We start from the raw sequence: 22,634 nt of genomic DNA on the forward strand, positions 1-22,634 counted from the left end.
GACATCTTTTGCCTTAAGGTTCATCCATATTGTAGCAGGAGCGAGCAATTCATTTTTTTTATTGCTGAATAATAGACCAGTGTATGCACAATATGGTGTTTCATGTCCTCATTTCTTGTTTGATGGGCATTTGGTTTGCTTCTACTTTTTAACTATTATGAATTAAGCCATTTTGAACATTTGTGGACAAGATCTGGTATGGATACATTTTTAATTATTTTGTGAAAATAACCAAGGGCAGAAATTTTAGGCTATGAGTTTCCTCAATGTTTACCTTTCTGAGAAAATTCCAAACCCTCTCCCAAGCAACAGAGGAGGTTTTGTTTTTAGTTACCTGAATCACAATATTTGGTACACAATGTTTGATTGGTTTTTCTGTCTTCAATAGCTGAAGATTTCAAGGAGGGCATTGGAAGCACTTAGGATTGAAGTTCCGGTTTCTATGGTCTAGACTGAAGGCAGCGGCGGTTAGGGGCAGGACAAGGTTGGGTGTGCAAAAGTCTCTTTGGAAGAGTGAGAGGGAGTTTAAAAACTATAATGCAGAAATATGAAAAGTGAGTTTCTATTACCTGCCGTGCTCAATTATTCTGACTGCTCAGAGAGTATAAAACATGGTTGTGAGATGAAAGGAAATTGGGATGAATATTAGTTACTTTTTAGCTTTATTTCTGTGGTTTTCAACCTGTGGGTCATGACTCCTTTGGGGGGGGGTCACATATCATATACCCTACATATTGGATATTCCTATTATGATTCATAACAGTAGCAAAATTAGAGTTATGAAGTAGATATGAAATAATTTTATGGTTGGGCGTCTCTACAACATGAAGAACCATATTAAAGGCTTTTAGCATTAGGAAGGTTGAGAGCCACTGCTTTCAGCAGAGGTGTGGTTAAAGTAAGTAGAACTTAAACCTTAACTTCTCTTATTGTAAAGGAAAGTGGTTTCTGTTTGCTTGCGTGTTTGTTGTTTGTATACTAGCAAGAAGAATGGGTCAAAATTGGTATCTCCATAGCATTAAAGAGCCAAATACCCAGGAACTATGCGGAATACACTTCCTCCTACAGCAGATTCTCTCCTGTAGAGAGATGACCTGAAAGTTCTTGTGGATTGTTTATGCTGAAGATTGAGATAATATAAAACATAGCTTATTAAAATTACCTAGGTGAGATTTGCATAAGAATTCTACCCTTTAAAGCGAGTTGAGCAATGGATTTACCGCTTTTAACCAACACCTCTGCCATCTGTCAACTCACATCATTCCAAAATAAAAACTCACATCCTGCAAGGCAGTGTTTCATCCCCTTTCCCTCCAAACTCTTTGACAACCACCAATCAAAATCCTGCCTTTTGGGAATTACCTATTCTGGACGTTCTGCATATGGGAAATATACAAATAGCCCCTTGTTTGGCCTCTTCCATTTGGTTTGCCTCACTACTCCTTCATATTGTGGTTTGCAAAGCTACTTCTATGTTTAAGTACTATTCTATTGTGTATATGTATGCGTGTGTGTGTGTGTGTGTGTGTGTGTGTGTGTGTCTACTCAACCCTTCACCCACTGATTTGGTAAACATGTGGGCTGCTTACGTCTATTGGCTATTATGGAGAATACTGCAGTGCCCATAACCAGCTGTACTTAACCGCGGTTTTAATTTGTATTCTTCTAACTGCTAAGCTTGTTGAGGACTTCCGTATACTTTCTTTAGATAAAGGTTCATTGAACATTTTTTTTCTCAATTTTAAAATTGAATTCCTCTTTTTGTTATTGTATTGTAAAAAATTTTTATATGTGTGCATACATACACATATAGATATAAGTAAAATTTATATAAACACATAAACATGTATATAATAAGTATTTAGATCTTTTCCAAAAATGGATAACATTTTAATGAATACATTATATAGTTTTAAAAGTTATACTTGCTAGCCATATAGTCATAGTTTCTATAACTTTGATATTTCCTGGCAAATATAGCACAAGGCTTATATGAACATTTTTCTATTTACAATATTCATTATACATTGTAAAATTTGATAAATTCATAATTATTTCTAAGCATAAAACATGAATTAATAAATAAACTCATCGTGGACCTACTAAGAGAATTTCCTACTGTGTTTTTCCTGGGACTTGACTTTTTCACTTAAGAAGATTAGGTAAATAATATTTTATGGCTCTTGTTACTCTAAGTTGCAAAAGCAAATAATAAATGTTGAAGGTGCTTTGACAGTTTGTAGGTATACATGACTTTTGTTAAAACAAAATTTGATTGCTACTAACTAAAAAGGCAGTCAGACCTGAAAGGCATTTTCCAGCGACTCTTGTGAAGTTTTATTTTTGTCTTTCTAAAACTAATCTGAAGAAACGAAACTTGAGATTTGCACACTCAGGCTTTTTGCCGACTGGAGTCTATTCTTTGACAGTTGGAGTGTGGTTGTCATGATAGAGCCCTTGTTAGATTAGAGACCATTCTTAAGTGATATCATGAAAATGTTCCCCCAACCCTTCCTCCACCTCTGTTTCCGTGGCTGTGGTGTGGGAGTTGGCAGCAGAGCAGGCCAGCGAGTGTGCAGTGCAGGGGCGATATTCACTAGAAGATGCCAGTGGAGGAGAGATGGCAAGGAGATTGGAAACCCGACATCATTTTGAGTTGAGGCTGTGTGAGGTTTACAGATGAGATAGCTTGTGTGTTAACACACAGTTTTGCTAAGGCCAGAAACAAGTTCTACAATAGCCATCTACCTATCTTTATTGAACAACTACATAATGGACACGCCATTGACTGTACTTAAATTCTAACAATTGATAATGAAGAGCTAACTACAAAGGCTGCACGTATATAGACACTAGATTCTTTGAATTTTATATTTTGTGGAGGATGTCATGCATAATCATCACTGCATCTGTATTGCTCCTACCCTACTTCTTCTCAAACTCCTCCCATATATTGAATGTTTGACTAATGACAGTAATACGTAATCTGAAAAGGCTTTGGACTTCATTGTTCTTTTTCTAGAGTGTCTAAAAAGAGGTACTGACACTATCACATGACAACTTGGGGGTAGGAGAGTTCACAGTACCCGAGCAGATGATCTGGTATATATACTTTACTTTGTAATCACAAACACATATATCTTCATTTCAAAATTACAGTTTCTTGTCTTAAACAGATTGATGAACATGGAGCTTCAGTTATAGTTTATGCTCCAAAGAAATAAAACACACTATACTTAAAGTGGAAGCAGATACCTGTGGGTCATTTAAAACCCACTCTTCTGGTTTCTCTTTTTGGAACTAGGAAGGTCTGGGAAACTTGGTCACCTATTTTTTGTAAGCAGCTCTGGGAGACAGTAGTTCTCATGTCATTAGATACTCCTTTTTGCTCATCAACCTCCTACCATTAATTTGAGAAGACCTCATTGTAACTGACCATCCTTGGTCACTGGGTGTATTTACTCCTAATCACCTGCATGGCCTCAAAGGCTACTTTAACAGGGAACTCTAGGCCAAGTTGTCTAATAGTTTATTGAATAGATTTTCAAATAGCATTTGAGTTCACCAAGGACTGTGGTAGATGGTGATGGTGAGCATAACCCATTAAAATAGTTTTCTCCTCTTCTGGCCTACAGACATATACACAGACAGAATATTGTATACATAATTAATAAATAAATAAATAAATAAATAAATAAATAAATAAATAAATAAATGAAAACATAGTTTTCTCCCAATGCTGCCTAGGTCAGATGAGCTATTTCCACATCAGTGTTCCTAGGGGATTTATGATTGCTGTCCAATGGGGCATTTTCTATCCGATCCCTAAAAATGGAACGTTAAAGAGACTCATTAATGTTCCATACTGATTTAAAAGCCATGGCTCTACCATTAGAATAGGGAGGAAAAGAATAACCAAGCCTTAGGAAAAGAGAAGATCTAGCTAAAACAGGAGAACTAAAACACAGCTATTTGGACTCTGACAATTCAGTGGAGCACAAGCTTCATCTTCCACGGTGGGAGCTCAGAAAGTTCAATTAATTCATGTTGAATCATCAATGACAAAAATATGGCTCACGACGTACGATTTCTGGAAGGCTCATTCATCGAGTTGTTTCTCATGACTTCACATTGTCATGTGAATTTAAAAGTCGGAACCAACGAAATTTCCTGGAGTTGAACTTGAGATCTAGCAAAGGGCAGAGACAGGAAGCCATGGGCAGAATTGTTTTATAGTGTAAAATAAACCTTTAGTACTTGAACTATATTTATCAGATGAAATACATTTTTAAGAATTAGTATTTTTAAAGGGTAAAGATTTCTATACCCTGAAGAAAATTTTGAGAAAAGAAGTATTTATAAATAAAAGCGGCTAGGTTCCTCAACAGCACTTCAGATACTCATCTGACGTCTTGAGTCTGAACATTCTGTGCCAAATGTCCTCAGTATGTGGCGTCCCTTTGATGATTCATCAAGAGGCAGCAAATATCTAAGTTGGGACAATGCAGTAGGCTGTTTCCATTTCCTAATCCAAATTATTTTTGTTTAAAAGGCTGATATCTTTTCTGTCTCTGATTAAGATTCCCTTCCTCCTTAACCCTGTTCTGCTGTGGGCAGCATGCTTCTCGGGAATTTCCTTTCTTACTCTTCTTAGGGGGTGGGGCAACAAAGTTCTGTTACATCCTGAGTTCCAGGAAGACTAAACCATGTCTCCTTGGAAAGCTTTACACAAACATTATAATTTCGTGGGGTCTCTTAGGCACACAATGTGGGGGCTGAGTCAGCAGATTTTGATGGAAGCTTTCCCTCCTTTGTTTCAGGTCTAGTCTTGGCACTGAATGTAAAGAGATAAGTAACAGATGAAGTTTCTGGTGTTTGCAGGGACAGAATAACACACACATAAGTAAGATCAATTATGATACATCTCAGTGCTATCAAGAAAGCACTTAGGAAGGTGGCTGAACAGTTCTGACTGTGGTAAAGGCAACATAAAACTTGGTGGCCAGATACATTCCTTCAATGGTGACACCTAAGCTGAGACCTACATAGGACCCAACCAGCGGCCAAGTAGATAAGAGATATCCTGAGTTTTAAAACAGAAAGAAGGTTGACGAATGGAAACCACAAAGGTCATCAAAGTGGGGCTCTAAGGTGTGCTGTAGATCACACAAGAAGGGAATGCATGGCCTTTACCTGCATAATTCTCTGGCAGTCTGTGTTTCTCGGAGGTCATTAGCCAACATCGGGCCTCAAAGGTTATCACCTTTACAGACATTAGGTTTTGCAGACAGGTTGTTGCTGAGGTAAAAGAGTAACTCACTCATTTAGGATAAGTGCCAAGGCAGGTGAGCTTCTTGGAGACTTACAGACTTAATGTTAGTCATTCCTAAAAGGCCATTGTTCTAGGTGTATGTGGAGAATTCCATAGAAATGAATAGGGATTCTAACCCATATTAAATGTGTTGAGAAGAGAAAGAGATTATTGACTTTGGATTCAAGCTATCAATTTCTCAGCCAGGTGGTGGTGGCTCACGCCTTTAATCCCAGCACTCGGGAGGCAGAGGCAGGTAGATCTCTGTGAGTTCAAGACCAGCCTGGTCTACAAGAGCTAGTTCCAGGACAGCCTCCAAAGCTACAGAGAAACTGTCTTGAAAAGCCAAAATAAATAAATAAAATAATAAAAGTAGATTCAAGCTATCAATTTCTTAAGAGTTACAATTTTTTTTAAGACAATGAAAAGTGTTTTCCGTGTTAAATAATAAACCTCAAATTTCCTATGAGTTACAATATTATCTATTGTAAGCTTCCAATCAGCTCCATGGAATGGGAAGTGTGATTATGTCTACCTCACTGTTAAGGAAAAGGAAACAATGGGAATGTATGGAAATTGAAGAATTTTATGTAGCTGTAACTTGGATTCAAGTCAGGCACTCTAACTTTGGCACCTATGCCCTTGTTGTCTAGAGTGAACTTCTTCTAATGAACTGGTTGTATGTAAAAGGATGACATGGGGGATATGCTGTATCCCATTTGAAGTAAAAGGAATGTCCTATGAGGGAAAGAAAGCCTTGCTTTAATCTTCTAAGGGAAACAAGTTAGCAGCAATACTTCCTGTAGGTACAAAAAGCTGTGTACACACTGAAAATCGGTATTTAGCCATCATATGTTTAAAAATGTATTCGTTCTTGGATTTTAATAATTACTGCTCAGCACTGGAAAAGTAGCTTATTCTCAGCATGATATAAAACATTTAAAACACTTCTAAAAGCTATTTGAAAGAATTGTTAAATAGCAACGTAAACCATGTGTGAGTGGGTGTGTTTTTACACGTACTGATCACTTTTATTCTGTATTATGTGTTTCCTTAAGACACACATTTCCAAAGTTTACTTTCTATTGTAGGGAAAATCATTCCTGTTCCCAGCAATTAATGACTGGCACAGATGATTCTATCTTTGCAGGTCAGTGAACAGTAATTACCGAAGAAGGAAGCTGGGTTGTCAGGCTGTGACCTCCGCTTGACTCAGCCTTTCTCTCACTCACAGAACACAGGCTGTCCATAACCAACCACACAGCAAAGGGTGCCATGCTGTACCAACAAATATTTGTTAAAACGTAGGGTGTCAAAGCAGTTTTTTTTTTTTAAAGAAAGTAGCCAGTAATGGAGTATTAATTAGAAGCCAACGAAATGGAATCATACCGGTCTAGCTTGCCAAAGACATTACCTGTGTGTCAAAAGAAGCGTTTGTGAGCAGCATGCTGGGATTGCATGCCAATGATCTGAGCAGGTGGTCATTAGAGGCTTTTGCTGCAAGCCAGATCATTTTCTCCCTGAATAGCTTGGTGAGGTCCAGGCACTAATTTCTTCCCGAATTAAAAATTATCCCACACCGAATTGCCAAGGTACCTGTCCTCTATGCCAAGGAAGTGTCGCAACAGGGTTTTCTCAGGCTGCAGAGGATTTGCCACGCTCGCAGTCTTTCAATTTGTCTTATTGGGTAAACTCAGAATATCGGCTTTATTGATTCAATTTGAAATCTCCGTTAGGAGCCTTATTTGTTCCTTACAAACAGCATAATTGAAAGCATTGTTTTGGTAGAATCTTCTAAGAAGACCACATAATCACCATTTAAATTAGCCCTAATTCATTTTACATTTGCTTATTTTACTCTCCCAGAACTAATTTTTTTTAAACAATTAGAACATCTGAATTTTAATTACATTACCATCAAGAAGCTCATTAAAGTCACTTAATTGGCAACATTTCCAAAAAAACCTTAGCTGGGTTTAATATATTTTAAAGAGTTACTGTCAAAGTATAATTTCACCATTACAAACAGCTTGGCAACAACATTTGCATAAAGATCTGTCAGCTTCTGAAAAAATGCTTAAATGTTGGGAAAATCAGATTCGTTAAGTCGCCTTTACTGAAACAGCCTACAAATGGAGAAACTGTGACATGCACTCATCTTTAGTAACCCCTGAAGTGCACACACTGGGCCAACCCAGGGAAGGGCTCCTTGAAGGAAATAAATAATGCATGTTGTACTCTGAGGTAGATTTAAAAAAAAAATAAGACGACAGTAGACGTTCCTTCATTTGTGTTGAGTTTAACCAAATTTCCCATGCACCTGCTTCTGTTTCCTCACTCTTTCTAAGAAATATTGCGTTATCATTTAAAACTTTGAAACGTTGACAAGTAGTTAGCGGGCCAGGTCCACGGGGGAGGGGATGAAATTGTTTTTTACACATTTTTACGATTTCCTCTTATCATGTAGGAGGATTTTGTTTTTCTTTAAGTCACCCACAGTACATAAGATAGTGATTTGTGTCTGTTAGTGAATGAACTGATGAAACTCTTAGTTGTGGTAGGTGGATACTTTGTGATGTGCCCTCCAAATAATCCAAGAGTAAAATGTAGAAAATAGAAATGTTACTATGTTAGTCTTTTTTGTTTGTTTGTTTTGTTTTTAAAGAAAAGAGGTACTCTGTTCTAGAAGTATCCTTTTAATCTGGCATTTTCTACTTAGAATAGCTCTCATTGTTGTTTACAGTCCTTCTATTCTTCCGAGCCCCAAAGAGAATCTAGTGGAGCAGGATAAAATGTAAATATTAAAGAATCTCCAGTCAAATTCCTGCCTTTCCCTCCTCAGAGTATGGCAATGTCTGGTACACAGCCAGATTCAGCAAATGTCTGTTGAATGAACCAGTCAATGAATGAACGTACGTACAGTCCAAGCCCCAAGGAAGACCTAGATGTTTCTTCCTAGGGGGTCAGGCTAAGCGCCATCAAAAGTGATGCAGGAAACCTCCATCTCCCACGAGAAGAGAGGTATGACTGTAATGAACTGTTGGTGAGATTCCTCCGTTACAGTGCATTGTAGGATTCAGGCCATGGAGAGTGCTCTAGGATATGGCTGTTCGTTACTGTTCTCTGTGCTGATGTCAGTAGCCTGAATCTACACATCTCCCACGGTACCTACTACTTCTTGGGGAAAGTATGGTTAAAGTATATTTTAATTTCATCTAGTTTTTAATCATTTGGATTGAGATAGCCACAAATGGCTAGTGGCTACGCTAGACTCTCTCTGTGTGGTGAGACATGAAGGAATATGGTATATTAGGAGAAATTCAGTTCTTATGGAGTTCTTATTGGAGAAAGGTTAGGAGAAGTCTGCATGGGAAAGATTGGGAAAGGATCGTGTGTCCATGTGCTGTGCAGTTAAGGTAAAGATTAATTTGTAAATGGGGAGACTCCCTGGAGATGTCTAAGTAGGGAAATGACCTGATAGAAGTTGTCTTTTGGAAGTCACTTCTGTGTGCCCAGAAGCAAAGGTCTGAGGCTCAAAGTAATTTCTGTACATTAATATAGAAACTGGCTTTTCACATCCTACAAAAATGTGAAACTCAACTTGTTGATGTAACAAGGTTTCTGATAGACATCCTGTTAGTAAGTCTTAGGCAGAGTACCACAAGGAAATGCCTATTGGTTATTCTCTCCTCCCAAGCTGGTAAAGGATGAAGACCCTTCTGGGCTTGCTTCAGAGGCTGTGCTGTGGGGAACAGATACTCAGGGGGCCTCATTCTCTGTGGCCCAGGACATCAGCTTCTTTGTGTGGTGAGAGACAATCTTATGGAGGTATGAAGGGGCCTTCCAGCTCTCCATCTACTCTGCAGCCCTGTCGCTGTGGGAGGTGAGACTGGGTGGCCAGAGTGAGAAGCATCTTTCAAAACTGGGCAGTAGAAAGGATTTTGGGTTGAGGACTGTTTCATACTCTGGAAAAAAAATGGTGACCTGTGAACCTTCAATGCCCGTTCTTCACTTGGAGTGAGTGGGTCTTCCAGCTGTAAAAATGAGAGGAGGTTCTGAGGGTGTGGAACCTGTACCCAGAAAGGAAGACTTAATTTTGGGGGAGGGGTGGAGTACCGAGGGCAGTCCAGAGCTGGGAAGCATAAATGAAACGCCCTCTCGACAGTGCTGAGTGGATGCTTCCAAATTCATTCCTGCTTATCTGCTGGTGTTCTGGTGTGGCAATCACAGAGATGGCAAACTACCCAGAGTTTCTAATCGATGATGGGCATTGTAGCTCTCTATTTTCTGAAATAAACTTTAGAATGTAAAACTTCAGAGGTAATAGATAGGTATATAGATGTAAATTGTTCTTGTTTAGATATCGTTGACAGTTTTATTTTTGTTGGTTTAACTTAGTAATTCAGTAATCTGAGGTGGAGTTTATTACTAATTCTATAGAAATTCAAAGTCATATCACTTCCAGGTTTAATGTATTTCTTAAAAGGAGCTTGGATTCAAAAGTCTGACTTTACCCTTATCAACATAAATTGTCAGTGCTTGAGAAATTTTTGGAATTAAAGTTAGTAAACATTTTTTAGAGGGACAGCAGAAAGTGCGGACTTCTCAGATTTGATCACTGCATGTGCAGAATGGTGCCTTCCTGTACTCTGTGCTATGTGTCCCAGTATTTGGGGTTCTCATTACAACACCCCCCCGCAAACTGTATCTAGTTTATCCTCCTCTATGAACACCAAATTAGTCAATTATTTTTCCCATAGAAGTATTTTCCACAGTACAGCACAGAGCCTGAAATTAGCATCCACAAACGACAGGACATCACTTGAACTTCTGACTTTATTTCACCCCAAGTGAGCAGAAGATAAAAACCGTCATGTCCAAAGTGAGATGCGTGGCTCCCTTCTTCTCTTCTTTCACAGAGTATAAGAAAATGTAAACAATATTGAGCTTGAACTTCTGAACCCTCCTTAATTGTTAGCGGCCTTTCCAATGTTCATGGTCCACGTCATCCACGCGAAGCTCCCAGACTGGCTAATACCTGCCTTGGTTCAGTCGGATAAAGAAAAGCATTGTTTGAGGAAGTGGGTCATGTGGATGTATAAGTGGTTGGTGGACCCGCGAGATGATAGGCCGTGGTTCTGGTCTGAGTACCACTGCAACACAAAGGAGAGAGACAGGGTTTATTCCTGGAGCTACGGAACACGTCTCGCTTTGGCTTTCTTGGACTGTATAGTCACAGTAGGTTTCCTAATATTTTTGGAAGATTCTTTTAAGAACCCTTGAATAACACAATCGTTTGTAAGCCAACCTTGGGAGCAGGAAAACGTAGAGTTCTTATCAAAATCCAGTAATGTTTTATATTTTTTTTAACTGTAGGTTTTACATCCTAAAGGATGAGCTCTTCTAACGGCCAGCATCCTGGGGATTAGAATCAAGAGTCTTGGCTCCCAGAACTGGTGCATTAGGTCTGTTACTTTGGCTTTTGGCACTTTTGTTTTTCATGTGAAAAGTAAAAACAGTGTATTTAATTTTCCCTAGGATCCTGGTTGCTCAAAAGTTCCACAAGCTTTTGGCCTGTAAATCTAATTCTCTTTTTCAGAAAAATTCACCATGTAGTCTGTCACAATAACATAAATACCTTTTATAGAACTTTAAAACACCATTGTAACAGAAAAAAAGGAGAATAACATGACTTAAAACTTCCTTGTTGGAGGGATTGCAGTAGGATAATTGTCTTCATTGCTTAAAGGTGGCAAAGGCCATGATGTAATATTATAAATTTCCCTAGTTGAATTTTTTTTTAGGAAGTCACAATAAACAAAGGCCACAAAACCTTATCTCACTTCTTGTAAATTATATTTTAAAAATACAAACTTCTAAAAGCTGAGGAACTCCCTTTCTGGAGTCCTGTCCAATACAAGCAATTGAGGGAGAAAATACATTTACTGAAGCAGGGACGCCCCGGCTACCAATCTCTACTCTCAGTCTTGGCCTCATTGCCTTCTCTGATCCCATTCTGCATTCTTCTAGCAACCTGGAATGTGTGTGCCAGGCCCTGAACACAGACAGATGAACGGATTCTGTAGCTGAATGGAACTGTGGAAATTCACTGAGATTCTGGGAACATCTTGCAATTGCTTCTTACTGAATAAACAGAACCTTTTAGCTGCTTTGCTACTCCTAGGTTCTGTAGGAACTCTGATGCTCCTACACCTATGCCACCCAGGACTTCAGAACCATTACATATTTGAGCTGTTCAATCTTGCAAATTACCTTATTTTATATGATTCAGGCCAGTTTATATGGCATAGGTGGTTCGACTCTTGAGGGAATTCAGAAAAAAAGTCTATGATTCATTTACTAATACTCTACTTTTTCTACTCACCAGCTATGTTTTTTCCCCAGATTTGACTAAATAAATAACTATATAAATAGATATGCAAGACCCCTGTTTCTTAGCATAGTGGTCAAAGGTCATGAACAAGGGTAAAACGGAATCACGTACCATGGCCTGGAAATCCACTTGTGCATTAACCAAAGCTTTAGCAATCTGTGCTGAGTTCTGGAAATGCACATTATCTGCAACAAAGAGAGAGCGAGAGCGAGAGAGAGAGAGAGAGAGAGAGAGAGAGAGAGAGAGAGAGAGAGAGAGAGAGTTAAAGTGCTGCTAAATACCAGAAAGCCTAGAGTGACAATGTACTGCCTGAAAATGAACACCGACAATTATCTAGTCATGCATTTGACATTGTCAACAGCGAGCGATCACGCTCAGCTATGGAAATGTCCCTGACTCTTAGGTACTGACCCTGAGCGCAGGCATAGGAAGATGCTTAATGTTTCTTAAACAAAGTGATGCTGGCTCAGTATTTTTATGTGTAAGAGTCTTGCTTAAACCTCACCATCTGCTGTTCCGTGGATGAGAAGATAGTCTACATTTCTGAAATATTCTGCTCTTGCCATCACAGTTGAATTCTGGAAAAGGAGAAAAATTAACATTTTAGTTGCTGCAAAGTTCTAATAGAAAACTAGCTAAATCATTGTGCAATGGACTTCGCACCAATACTGAAATTATGTATTGCTTTGGTTGATAAATATTTAAGAGTCAGAGCAACACATTTTCATCATCATTTGCATTACTTCCATCTGATTCTTAGTTTGAAAAACTGAAAGTTTATGTGTCATATGTTACATATGAGTGAGACCTTAGGCATAAATGATGCCCGCTCAAGCTGTGTAGGCGTTGGGGGTGGGGAGAGGAGCTGAGAAAAGCGAGGTTAGGGAAAGGAGGATGGCGAAAGAATAGAATCCCCAAAGAGCAACGTTTCATTCTAGTGATGCGTTCCAGTTTAACAAAAGATCATAATTTTTGCCTGGGGATCCAGAACTGATTCTGCAAAACTCTGAATCACTGTTTTAGAATGACTTAACACATTCGAAATACATTAGTGGCCTAGATACAATGGGAAACGCTTACTTTATAGTGCGCGAGATTATCATCCTTTGTCGGGAGGCCCATGAATCGCTCTGTGTAGATGGAGGCTGCGAAAAGACGCCCGTGTGTGTTATTTCCACTTTCTACATGTCACTTCACAACCTTACGAAACTCCTACATTAGCTACAGTGCCCTAGTCCTCCCACGAGGAGCCTTTGAGGCGAGCTCTTGTTTTCCTTGCTATCATGCGTGGCCTCAAGGAAGGTGTCCTTTCCGTAACTCACTGAGGCCTGAGAAACAATGCAAAAAAATATTTATGGAAACATGAGCAAATAAGAGTTTCCTTTCACAGGCTGCTCTTAAGCTTTTCCATGTACTCTCCTTGGGGGATTGTCGAGATGGAAACGGCCTCATTTTATTTCAAACTAAAGTGCAAAATCCACCACCTCTGGTTCCTTCACTGGTGTCTTGTTGCATCTGGGATGACAACGTGTCTCCCAGATTTGCTTGACTCAACATCATGTGCACATATTCAAACACACAAACACATACCTTTCTGAATAAAGAATTTTTTGTAAGGCATGAATGTCTCATTTTTACTCCAGCATGAGAAAGAGAGTCTAGAAGCTCTTTAAAATTTTGTTTTTGCACAGTTATTAGAGTTCCTTTCAAATAAGCATTCTGCATTGAGGTTAATCACGAAAACAGGCACACACAGGAATGGATACTTTTTAAATACATGTACATGCACGTGCGCGCGCGCACACACACACACATATTTTTTTTCTCTTGACTTGTGAAGTAAAGGAGCTGTGCTCCACACTGTAGTGTGAAGGTGAATTCCTTGGCCCCCAGCCTGACTTTGCAAAAGATTTGCTTAAAAGCTGTCATTGCTGGAGTTATGTGCCTTCAAAAACAGAGTTAGCTCTGGTGTTAAAGAATTGCTTTAACAGGGACTCAAAGTTTCTGGGAAAAAATAAGATATACCGGATTTCTGAAGAATCCTTCCTCTTATGATCTTGAAGAGATCTTCTGAACCACTAAAGGTGGTCACAGCAAAATAATAATGAGTTATAGGAACAGCCTCGTTTATAGATTATATTTTTCCCCAGTGATGCTTGGGTGAACTTTAACTACATAATTTGTTTTCCTAGCAACCTCAAATACAGAGTAATTATGTGTTAAATGTTTTCGCGGCAATGTTTATGAAATGTTTCCATACCGTAATATTCCCAGCTGGAGACGGGAGCCACTGCTATCCCACACTTGAAGAGACCCGTTCCGGATGCAAGGGCCAGGGATGAAACATAACCTCCATAGGACTGTAGAGACATTGTTATTGGTCAGCTCCGAATGCATGCGCAGAAGCTTCTCAGCTGTTATTAAAGCTAACCTACTCACAATAAAGACAGGGGGAGCTGGGGGGTATACATAGAGTAATTAAATGCTCACCTTGCACCCCAGCGGCAAGCACCACTAAGAATTTTGTCTCTGATATTAACAGACTCCCTGAAAACAGGGTAGGCAAAGTTTAGGAGAAATATGTTATTACAAGTTTTCTATAAAAACACAAAACAAATTGTCCGTTTAGGTCTTTCTAACTAGGACTTTGTTAGAAAGAAAAAAATAACAAACAAAAACAAACAAAAAAACAAGTTTCTTCTTGAAAGAGATGCATAGAAAAAGAGAATGGTTTCCAAATGCAAAGGTGAGATGCTTTCTGCAGTTCATGAGGCCCATGAGGCAGAATTCACAGCTACGTTTTTACCTCGTTCATTAACAGGACATGACTGGAGTTTGTGCTGTTTTGAGGCATTCTAACACAGCAACTCAGAAGAAAAATTGCTGGTGTCCTTCAAGCCCTTCCATTTCTAACAAATTTCACAGAAAAGTAAAGAAATGCTAAAGGAGACGCGGGGCAGAGCTGGGAGTGCTTTAGGTTTCACAGAGTTCTTTCTCCAAGGAATCGGTGGGGTGGGGGGGCATTTCAGGAACAGCTCTGTGAACAGAATGTGTATGTGGCTTAGCAAGCAGAAGAAATAAATAGGACATCACAAGGGGTTTTTATTTCCTCTTGGAAAGCAAATCTTTCTTGTACAGATAAGTTTGGAAGATTTGCTAGTACTGGGTACACGGTCTACGCGGACTTCTAAAAGATGGAAAAAAACCAAGGCACACAGGAGATTAGAAAGTCATTCCTTGTGCTTTTGTGGGCCCTGATGCAGGGACATCTGTCCGCATCACATGGAACCTTGTGACTTTCCCTCTGCAGTCATGCAAATCATACCTCCTCCTAAGCTGTTAGTCTTTAGAGAGGGGTGGAGACAGAGAAGGGGGACTGGAGCAAAAAGGGGCAAGTGGGCCCATTCTTTACCCATGAAATATAAGGTGTGGAAGACGAGCTAAGACTCTCATTGAATTTAACAGTTAAATGAAGAATCCTCTAAGTGGTTTGTGGTTTTGTGTTTCCATCTCTGGGGAATTTTATGGAGGGCCTTTGGCTGCAAAACACAGAATAAAATAGGCTACTCCAATTATACCATGGCCTCTTTTTATTATATTTGGAGGAGAACTAAGCTAGGTTTTAATAGGGGAAAATATATTTTAAAAGCAGAAGGAACATTTGGGTTTTAAAATCACTTTGGTAAGTGAAATTTTCTATATGATTTGAAATTTCACGTATGAAAATAATTTGCTTTAGGTAGTAGGACAGCAAGAACCTGCTCCTGGATGGAAAGGATTTCTTCCCTCTTTAATTTCAATTTCAAATGAAAGCTGAGTAAACTTGAGAGCTTCATCAAACACTATTGTTTATGATTTTATTGGGAAAGAGTATTTACTAAAACAATAACGTTGGATATGGATTCTCCGCTCCACGTTTGAGGGCAGAGAATAACACAGCATGACATTGAAATGCCTACTCCGTATCAAAATCTTCTCGAACGTTTGCGTTCAGAACCTCAGGCATTATTAATATGTACTAACTCAGGAGTGTGTTATAGCACTATGTTTAAATAGCTATTTCCTGTTTTAAGGGTAGAATACAAATATTGTCCAGGAATTAGTAATAGCAAAATCTTACTGTATACAGAGCACAGCTAGAGAAGTTTAGGCTTTAAGTGCCCGGGTGGCTTGGAAAAACTATTCCCACTGTACAAATGAAGAGCGGAGAAAAAAAAAAAAACCACATTGACTTTCTCTGTTCTCTCAGGAGTGGGTCTCCTAGGCAGAGTGGGTGGCTACTGTAAGAAAAGAACCCACAGAGCAGATTGGCCAAGGGAATTCTAGAATTGTGTCCTTTGCACTTAGATGCCTTGCCATTTTGTTTAAATGAAGTATGCTTTTAAAATCATTCCTGGAAGGGCACAGAATTTTAAATCAGGGGTATGGGTGTTCTTATTTAAGCCATCATACATTTTGGAACATTTTTTTCCTACCAACAATAACAATAACTAGCTAACACTTGTCTGGCCCAGGAGTTCACTGCGATGCTCTTTGAGGTTCCTCACCATCTGTCCCGTCCTTACCCATCCAGCCCCCCATCCCTGCTTTGCCTTTCTTCCACTTTGTTTTTTTGGATCTCTTGTTCTTTGAACTCTGGCAATGGACATTTGCCAATCCTGTGACTTCCTGTCTGGCTAGCTCTTTCCCCAGAAAGTGCCTGCCCTCAGCCCCCTTGTTCACTCTTCTTCAGGTCATCACTCAAATGTGACTTCCAAAGACCTCTGCAGCCATTTTGTTTCAAATCATGCAAGCATACTAGCCCTTCATTATGCTCCTTCCTTCTTCTATTCTGCATTTTTTAGATAGCGCTTACCATCGCTCAACATTTTGTACCGTACTCATTTACTTTTCTTTCTTTTTCTCCCACTATTCTCCAACTTCATGAGTAGAGACTTTTGCTTGTTTTGCCTATGGATCTATTCCCAATACTAGAAAAAAAAAGGCCTTATAAACAGGAGGGATGTTTATATACATATTTACTAAAAGTATTATTCCACTGTTACTTCCTGTAATCCCCGTGGAGACCAGGGGGAGAAATTGTTGATGCATTTCATAATGGAGTAGCGATACCTCAGAACTCATAGTGAATTCATGGTGGTGGTGGAATCAGTAAAAAGCAGAGTTGGGGCTCAAACCTAGACGACCTGTCTTATAAACCCATAGCATTTCCTGTCTTCCCTCACCAGAGCGACTTCTTCTGGAAGAAATAATATAGTCTAACGTGCTCTCTCATTAGAAGTGTATTCATCCTACATTTACATCCTTCTCACATAGCAATTCAAATTGCTTATAATTAGTCACTGCAAGAGAAAGGAACTAAGATTAAATAATGAACTGATGCTTATTCAACACCACCTGGCTAGGTCTATACTAACAAAGCAACGCCTGAAAATGTAGCTTCTTTTTCTAATAGTTTAGGCAAAGCTCTCTCTGCTCCTGAACAGTAAGAATAGTGCTTCAATTTTTTCATTGCATTCAACATTTTCAGACTACTGATGTTATAAGCTTTCTTATGCAGTGTTGAGCATTTCAACCTCACCCTGTTCTCTGTCCCACATGCTAATAGCCTTTCTTCAGAGCAAAACCCTAACGTGTCTCCAAGTACTGCCAAATGTCCCAAGGGCAAAATCACTTCTTAACCACCATGATAGAGACATAACAGATATTTAACAACCACCTAAAATGAGGGTTATAAATCTTTGGTTACATAATCCAGTTCATAAAAAGTGGTGTTGAAAGTGCCTCTCTTTCTGTCTTTAAGTCCATATCTTGGAAGAAAATATAGGATTTGAAGCTTATTTACAAACCAATTGTAAATAGTATTAGCTGGGTTGGCCATGACCTATTTGACAGGCCGCAGAAATACTTACTATTACCTAGAAAAAGATACCTTTCTTCCTGATATGAAACATTAACACCCAACCTTTTGACTTATTAGTCTGCAAGGGAAAAGGCTATGGCCTCTTTCCAGTGCCTGCCTCTCTGACTAACTGCAGGCCTTTGCAATTTGTGCCCAGTTTTATCATTTCAGACCCCTTTTCTATCCTAAGAGTGCCTTCTAGTCTATGACATTATCTTTCTAAGACACCTATACAGGGGTATTATTAATGACAACAGCTCTTCTCATAGAGATATCTATGAAATCATATTTTTTCATACTATCAATATGTGCTTATGGAAAGAGAAGGCATCAATAATTTTGGAATGAAATATTTTTTTGTGCTAAACAAAAAAGTTTAACAATTCTTTACTAGTCTTTCATGGGGACTAAACACACTACTCTTAATAAACATCTATTTCCCAAACTGTTGGACTATAGAATATTTTCCTGGAAAAAAATCTCCTGGTATGAGTGAGACAATTTTGGGGAGAACATTGAGATATAGGATTAATTTTGAGACCCATTTCACTCTCTAGGCATCCTCAAGAGAATGTGGCTAAGGAGGTCTAGGGGTGGATTCTGCTACTGTTGCCTTGCTAAATGGACACGTTATCTGACTTTGCTTTAAAAATGATGTTTATGCCCACACATTAGCACTGCTCCCTGTGGTTTGTCATAAAAGCCACTTTTGCAGTGGGCAGTAATTAATGAGGAGACTCCTGAGAATAAGTCCTGAAAATAAGGGCAAGTAAGTGACATTTATCACTTCCTTCAAGGCTCAGAGAACACTGTAGACTGGATGAGAAGACAAAAAGAATTTAAGAGACCAAAGGCGGAAAAAAGTTGTTGATGTGGAAGTTGTGTTCATGGACTCAAAGTAACTGCAGTGAACCTGAACGAGATCTGCACAAGATCAGGTCTGTCAGCATTTTCATCATACATGGAGAGGGATTCAGGAAACCTCACTCTGTGTGGGGTGATTGGCAGTTAATAACTGCTGGGGGAGGAGAGTCATTTATTTAGTGGTATAGTCACTGAAATATTGCCCATGTTATATCCTCATAAACACATGTCCATAACTCATGCTAGTGCAACAACCTTAATAAAAATCAGTGAGTCAAAAGCAAAAAAAAAAAAAAAAGAATAACACCAAAGAAAAAAACCCAATAAGCAAAAACATCTCAAAGATCATGCAAGTATGAGGAGGGCTTGTTGGGAAAAGGTTTTGGAGGCAGATGGTAGGAATAGAGAGAGGGTAATAAAGGGTGAAAATGACCAAAGTTCATATCTATATAGTGTGTGTATGTATGTGTGTATTATATATATGTATGTAATATACTATATGCATATATATATATACACACAATTGTGAAGTACTAAAAAACAAAAAAATATTAGAATGGCAATATTTCAAATAACATTGGAGTTTGTGCGGCCTAACCAAAGTTGTTAGTTAAGAAACAATTAAAATTACTTAATTAGAAACTGCCCAGCCTGAGAGTGTAGACCAGAGGCATCAGCATTTCCTGGAATCTGCTCAGAAATGGAATCTCTGAGCTCAAATAGACTCTCTGGTGGTAAGGAACTGGACACTGTGTTTTAAGAAGTTTTTTGGGGGGTGGTACTCACACACCTTACATTAGAGAGGTTCTGGTTTAATGACACATGAAATTGAAATCAAATAAGGTCATTGCAGATGGCAGTCACTACTTAGCCATTAGAAGTGGAAAAAGAATTCACTAATCAAGAGAATGTTGAGCTCAGAGAGATTAAAGGTAGGAAGTAACTCTTCTGAGCTTTCTAATTTGGGTGACTCGGTAGATGAGGGTCTTCAGTGATGAGGAGGGCTTGTTTTAAGATTAGCTTGGAGTAAATGAAACTTGAAGCCCATGAATGTCATCTCCTAGGTTTGTGGGTTAAAATCTGGGTCTTCTACTCTATTGAATGTCATCTTCTGAAGGAGAGATGCCTGGTAAGCCACTGAAGTATAAGACTCAGAAGAGAAGTGAGTACAAATGGCCAGCCATCATCTTTGAAACCACAGAGTTTGCTCCAATGGTTTACAAAATATTGATGTATGGGTTACGGCCACACTCAGAAACATACTAACATTTAAGGAACTTATAGACTGCTGTGGTCTCAGAGGCATAAAATGTAAAAAGCCACACACATTCCCTTTCATGTGGCCTAAAAGGTCCTGGTTACTTCATGACCTACTTCTCCTGACATACCTCCAAACTTCTCTTCATGATTCTTTAGACTTTCAAAGTTGAACATATTCTTGATCAACTCAAACACGCATCTTTGCTTTATCAAGACCAGGATAAATGTGGTCTTCACATTCTCAACTGCTCGTTTACTAAGCTATTTTTGCCCATCAAAGACTCTGACTCACTTCTGACGTCTCTATTAGCTCTCACAGGCACAATTAACCTCTTTTCTTTCTGTTGTTTTGTATGATAAGTTATAAACCATTGCTTTTGAATTTTGCCCGTATGAGGGTCAAATATATAACTTATTCACCCTTTTGTCCATAAAGAAGCTATCATGAGGGCTGAGGATGTGATTCTGTTGGTATAGGGCTTGCCTAGCAGGTGTGAAGAGCAAGTTAGATCTCTAAGACCACGAAAAAGTGGGGAAAGTAGTGCACGTCTGTCATCCCAGCACTTGGGAGGTACAGTCAGGATGATCAGAAGTTCCAGGTCATGCTCAGATATATGGGCAGTTGCAAGTTAAGCTGAGATGCATGAGACTATGTCTGCAAAAAAGAAAACACATTGTTTAACATAAGACCTAGTTGAGATATAGTGGAAATTTACAAGGATGAAGGGATAGATGAGTTAGAGATCAGAAATATGGGCTATTAAGAATGGAGTTGTGTAAAACTTGAAGAACAGGTACAAAAGGAGATGTAGTATTATATCTTTTTGCACTTTGTTTTCTCTAGCTGACTGGGGGCTACTTAAGCATGGCAGGCAATCTACTCCTTGCTGTCTCCTTTTGAACATGCTCACAGTCTGCTTCATGGTAACTGCCATGCGAGAACGTAAGCAGTGCAGGGAGACGAACAGATTTATGTCTTTGACTGCACTGACACAATCCGGTAGGGTAAGAGTCTCTTATTGAAGGAGTCTGGGCTGATACGGATGTACTGTGGGGCGATGTGTGGGTTTTCAATCATCCCACATAGAAGAGTCTCTACCAAACTAATCCATAACCATATTCTATAAATGAAATGGAAAGTTCTAACTTATGGTTACTCAGAGCCTGCAGCAAAATCAAAGCACAGTTCTAAGTAAAATGTTAATGATTTTGTACAGTATTTGCTTAAAATGAGACTCTGTCAAAGACTGACTTTAGGAATTTCACAAAAATGGGTGGTAGGAAAGATCTTATCTGAAATATTCCCCTATAAAAATATTTCACTTGTTTTTACCCATTTGAATCCCAACTCTGTTTAGATACGTAACGTTAGATAGTTTTGAGAAGGACAAATTGGCTTGAAATAACAACTTTCTCCAAATTCCTAACTCTTTTTCATCTTGCCACTGAGCTGGGAGTTCAGCTGGATCCTGCAGGTCCCGCTCCATATGTGTCTCATTCCCTCCATTTTGTGCAGGCCTCTCTCAGGGAAATCAGCCAAGAAAAACAACCCAAGCTCACCCGACCACAAACTGACTTTCAAATGTACAAATTCAGACCAAAAGGTAAAGCAGGCAAACTTCTCTGAAGGGTAATTATCACAATTTGTAATGGGCAAAACTAAACTCTTTTCACTATTTCTCTAGAGTGTCTTCACCAGTGGCTTCACGACTCACAACTAATCACTTCTGCCACTCATTTTTGTGTTTATTTTCAATAAATACATCACTCCTCAAACATGGGAGGGAGTTCCATATCCATAACCAATATCTAGGTAGCCAAATAATGCTTCTCTTCAAGTTACCAAAAGTTCATATTGGGTCTACTAGGAGAATCTGATTGTCCAAAAAGAGAAAAATGTCAAACAGCCCTGGTAGGACTACACTGAGCTAAATAAAATGCTCTGAAAGTTTCTATAATTTCATACTTTAACTCAGCTTTTCACTAAAATGAAACATAAAACATACAATAGCTATTAAATTCAAAATCAGGGAGGCAGTCAAACCTTTGATAGGCATAGTTCAGTTTGGTATGTTATAATTCAGCACCAAAAAATAAGTAAAAATATGTCAATTATGAGTTCATTTGTTATACAAAGAAGAAATTGAATTAAAGAAAGGAACAAACACTTAAAACCACCACTTCAGGGCTGATATTTTCCAAATTGACTGTTTCTATTGACAGATTAAATTATGTTGCAACACTGACATTTCATGAAAAACCTTCTAAGCGAACACTTCAGAAAACGAGGATTACCAAACTGAATAACAGGCAGGGAACTTATAAAACAACTCACCCAGCCCCATATGGCTATTCTTTTTTCATCAATGAAACCCATTTCTATGAATTTTCTAAAGTGAAAGAAACAAATTTTTAGAATTTTAATTGTGTACACATGACATTTACTTCATTATACAAGCATATTTAATCCAAAGATTTAATAGAAACGCTTCATTTCTTTGTTTAAACACGTGCATAATAAGGCTGCATTTACAAATAAGTAAAATAAAAGTATCATGTTTTCTGCAGAGAATAAAAGGATCATCTTAGGCTCTGTTCTTTATCTGCAGCGATCCCAGTGCCCTCAGGAGATTAAACCTCCTTTGAACCTTTTTTATCAAAGCCTGTCCTCAGATTGCCTCATTACAACACAATGGCTCCACTAAGAAGTACCTAATTTCCCAAATCCTTGGGTCTTGGAAGGATTTTTGTTTCATTTTGATTCAATTTTTAATACATTTGTATCACCTTATTTGCTTAGTTTGTTGATACTCATTTTGATGTTAAGTCCTATTCAGAGGACAAAAAACAACCATCCTTCTTGACATTCATAAACAGGGGTCTCCAATTTACCATTGTATGGA

General features: G+C 38.7%; 1 protein-coding gene across 1 annotated transcript in view; it reads right to left on the bottom strand.

Moving 5' to 3' along the window:
- Positions 1–10,151: 10,151 nt before the first annotated feature.
- Fap (fibroblast activation protein alpha) overlaps positions 10,152–22,634 on the bottom strand; it is a 68,369-nt gene continuing 55,886 nt past the window's right edge. The window contains exons 21-26 of the mRNA XM_026790018.1: positions 22,067–22,121; positions 13,966–14,065; positions 12,786–12,850; positions 12,211–12,283; positions 11,817–11,890; positions 10,152–10,464 (exon numbers count right to left, since the gene is read on the bottom strand). Of these exons, the coding sequence (XP_026645819.1) occupies positions 10,360–10,464; positions 11,817–11,890; positions 12,211–12,283; positions 12,786–12,850; positions 13,966–14,065; positions 22,067–22,121 (472 nt within the window). The 3' untranslated portion in view covers positions 10,152–10,359. The remainder of the gene's footprint in view (positions 10,465–11,816; positions 11,891–12,210; positions 12,284–12,785; positions 12,851–13,965; positions 14,066–22,066; positions 22,122–22,634) is intronic.

This window comes from Microtus ochrogaster, chromosome 4 (genome assembly GCF_000317375.1).
Source record: "Microtus ochrogaster isolate Prairie Vole_2 chromosome 4, MicOch1.0, whole genome shotgun sequence".
Taxonomy (NCBI): Eukaryota; Metazoa; Chordata; class Mammalia; order Rodentia; family Cricetidae; genus Microtus; species Microtus ochrogaster.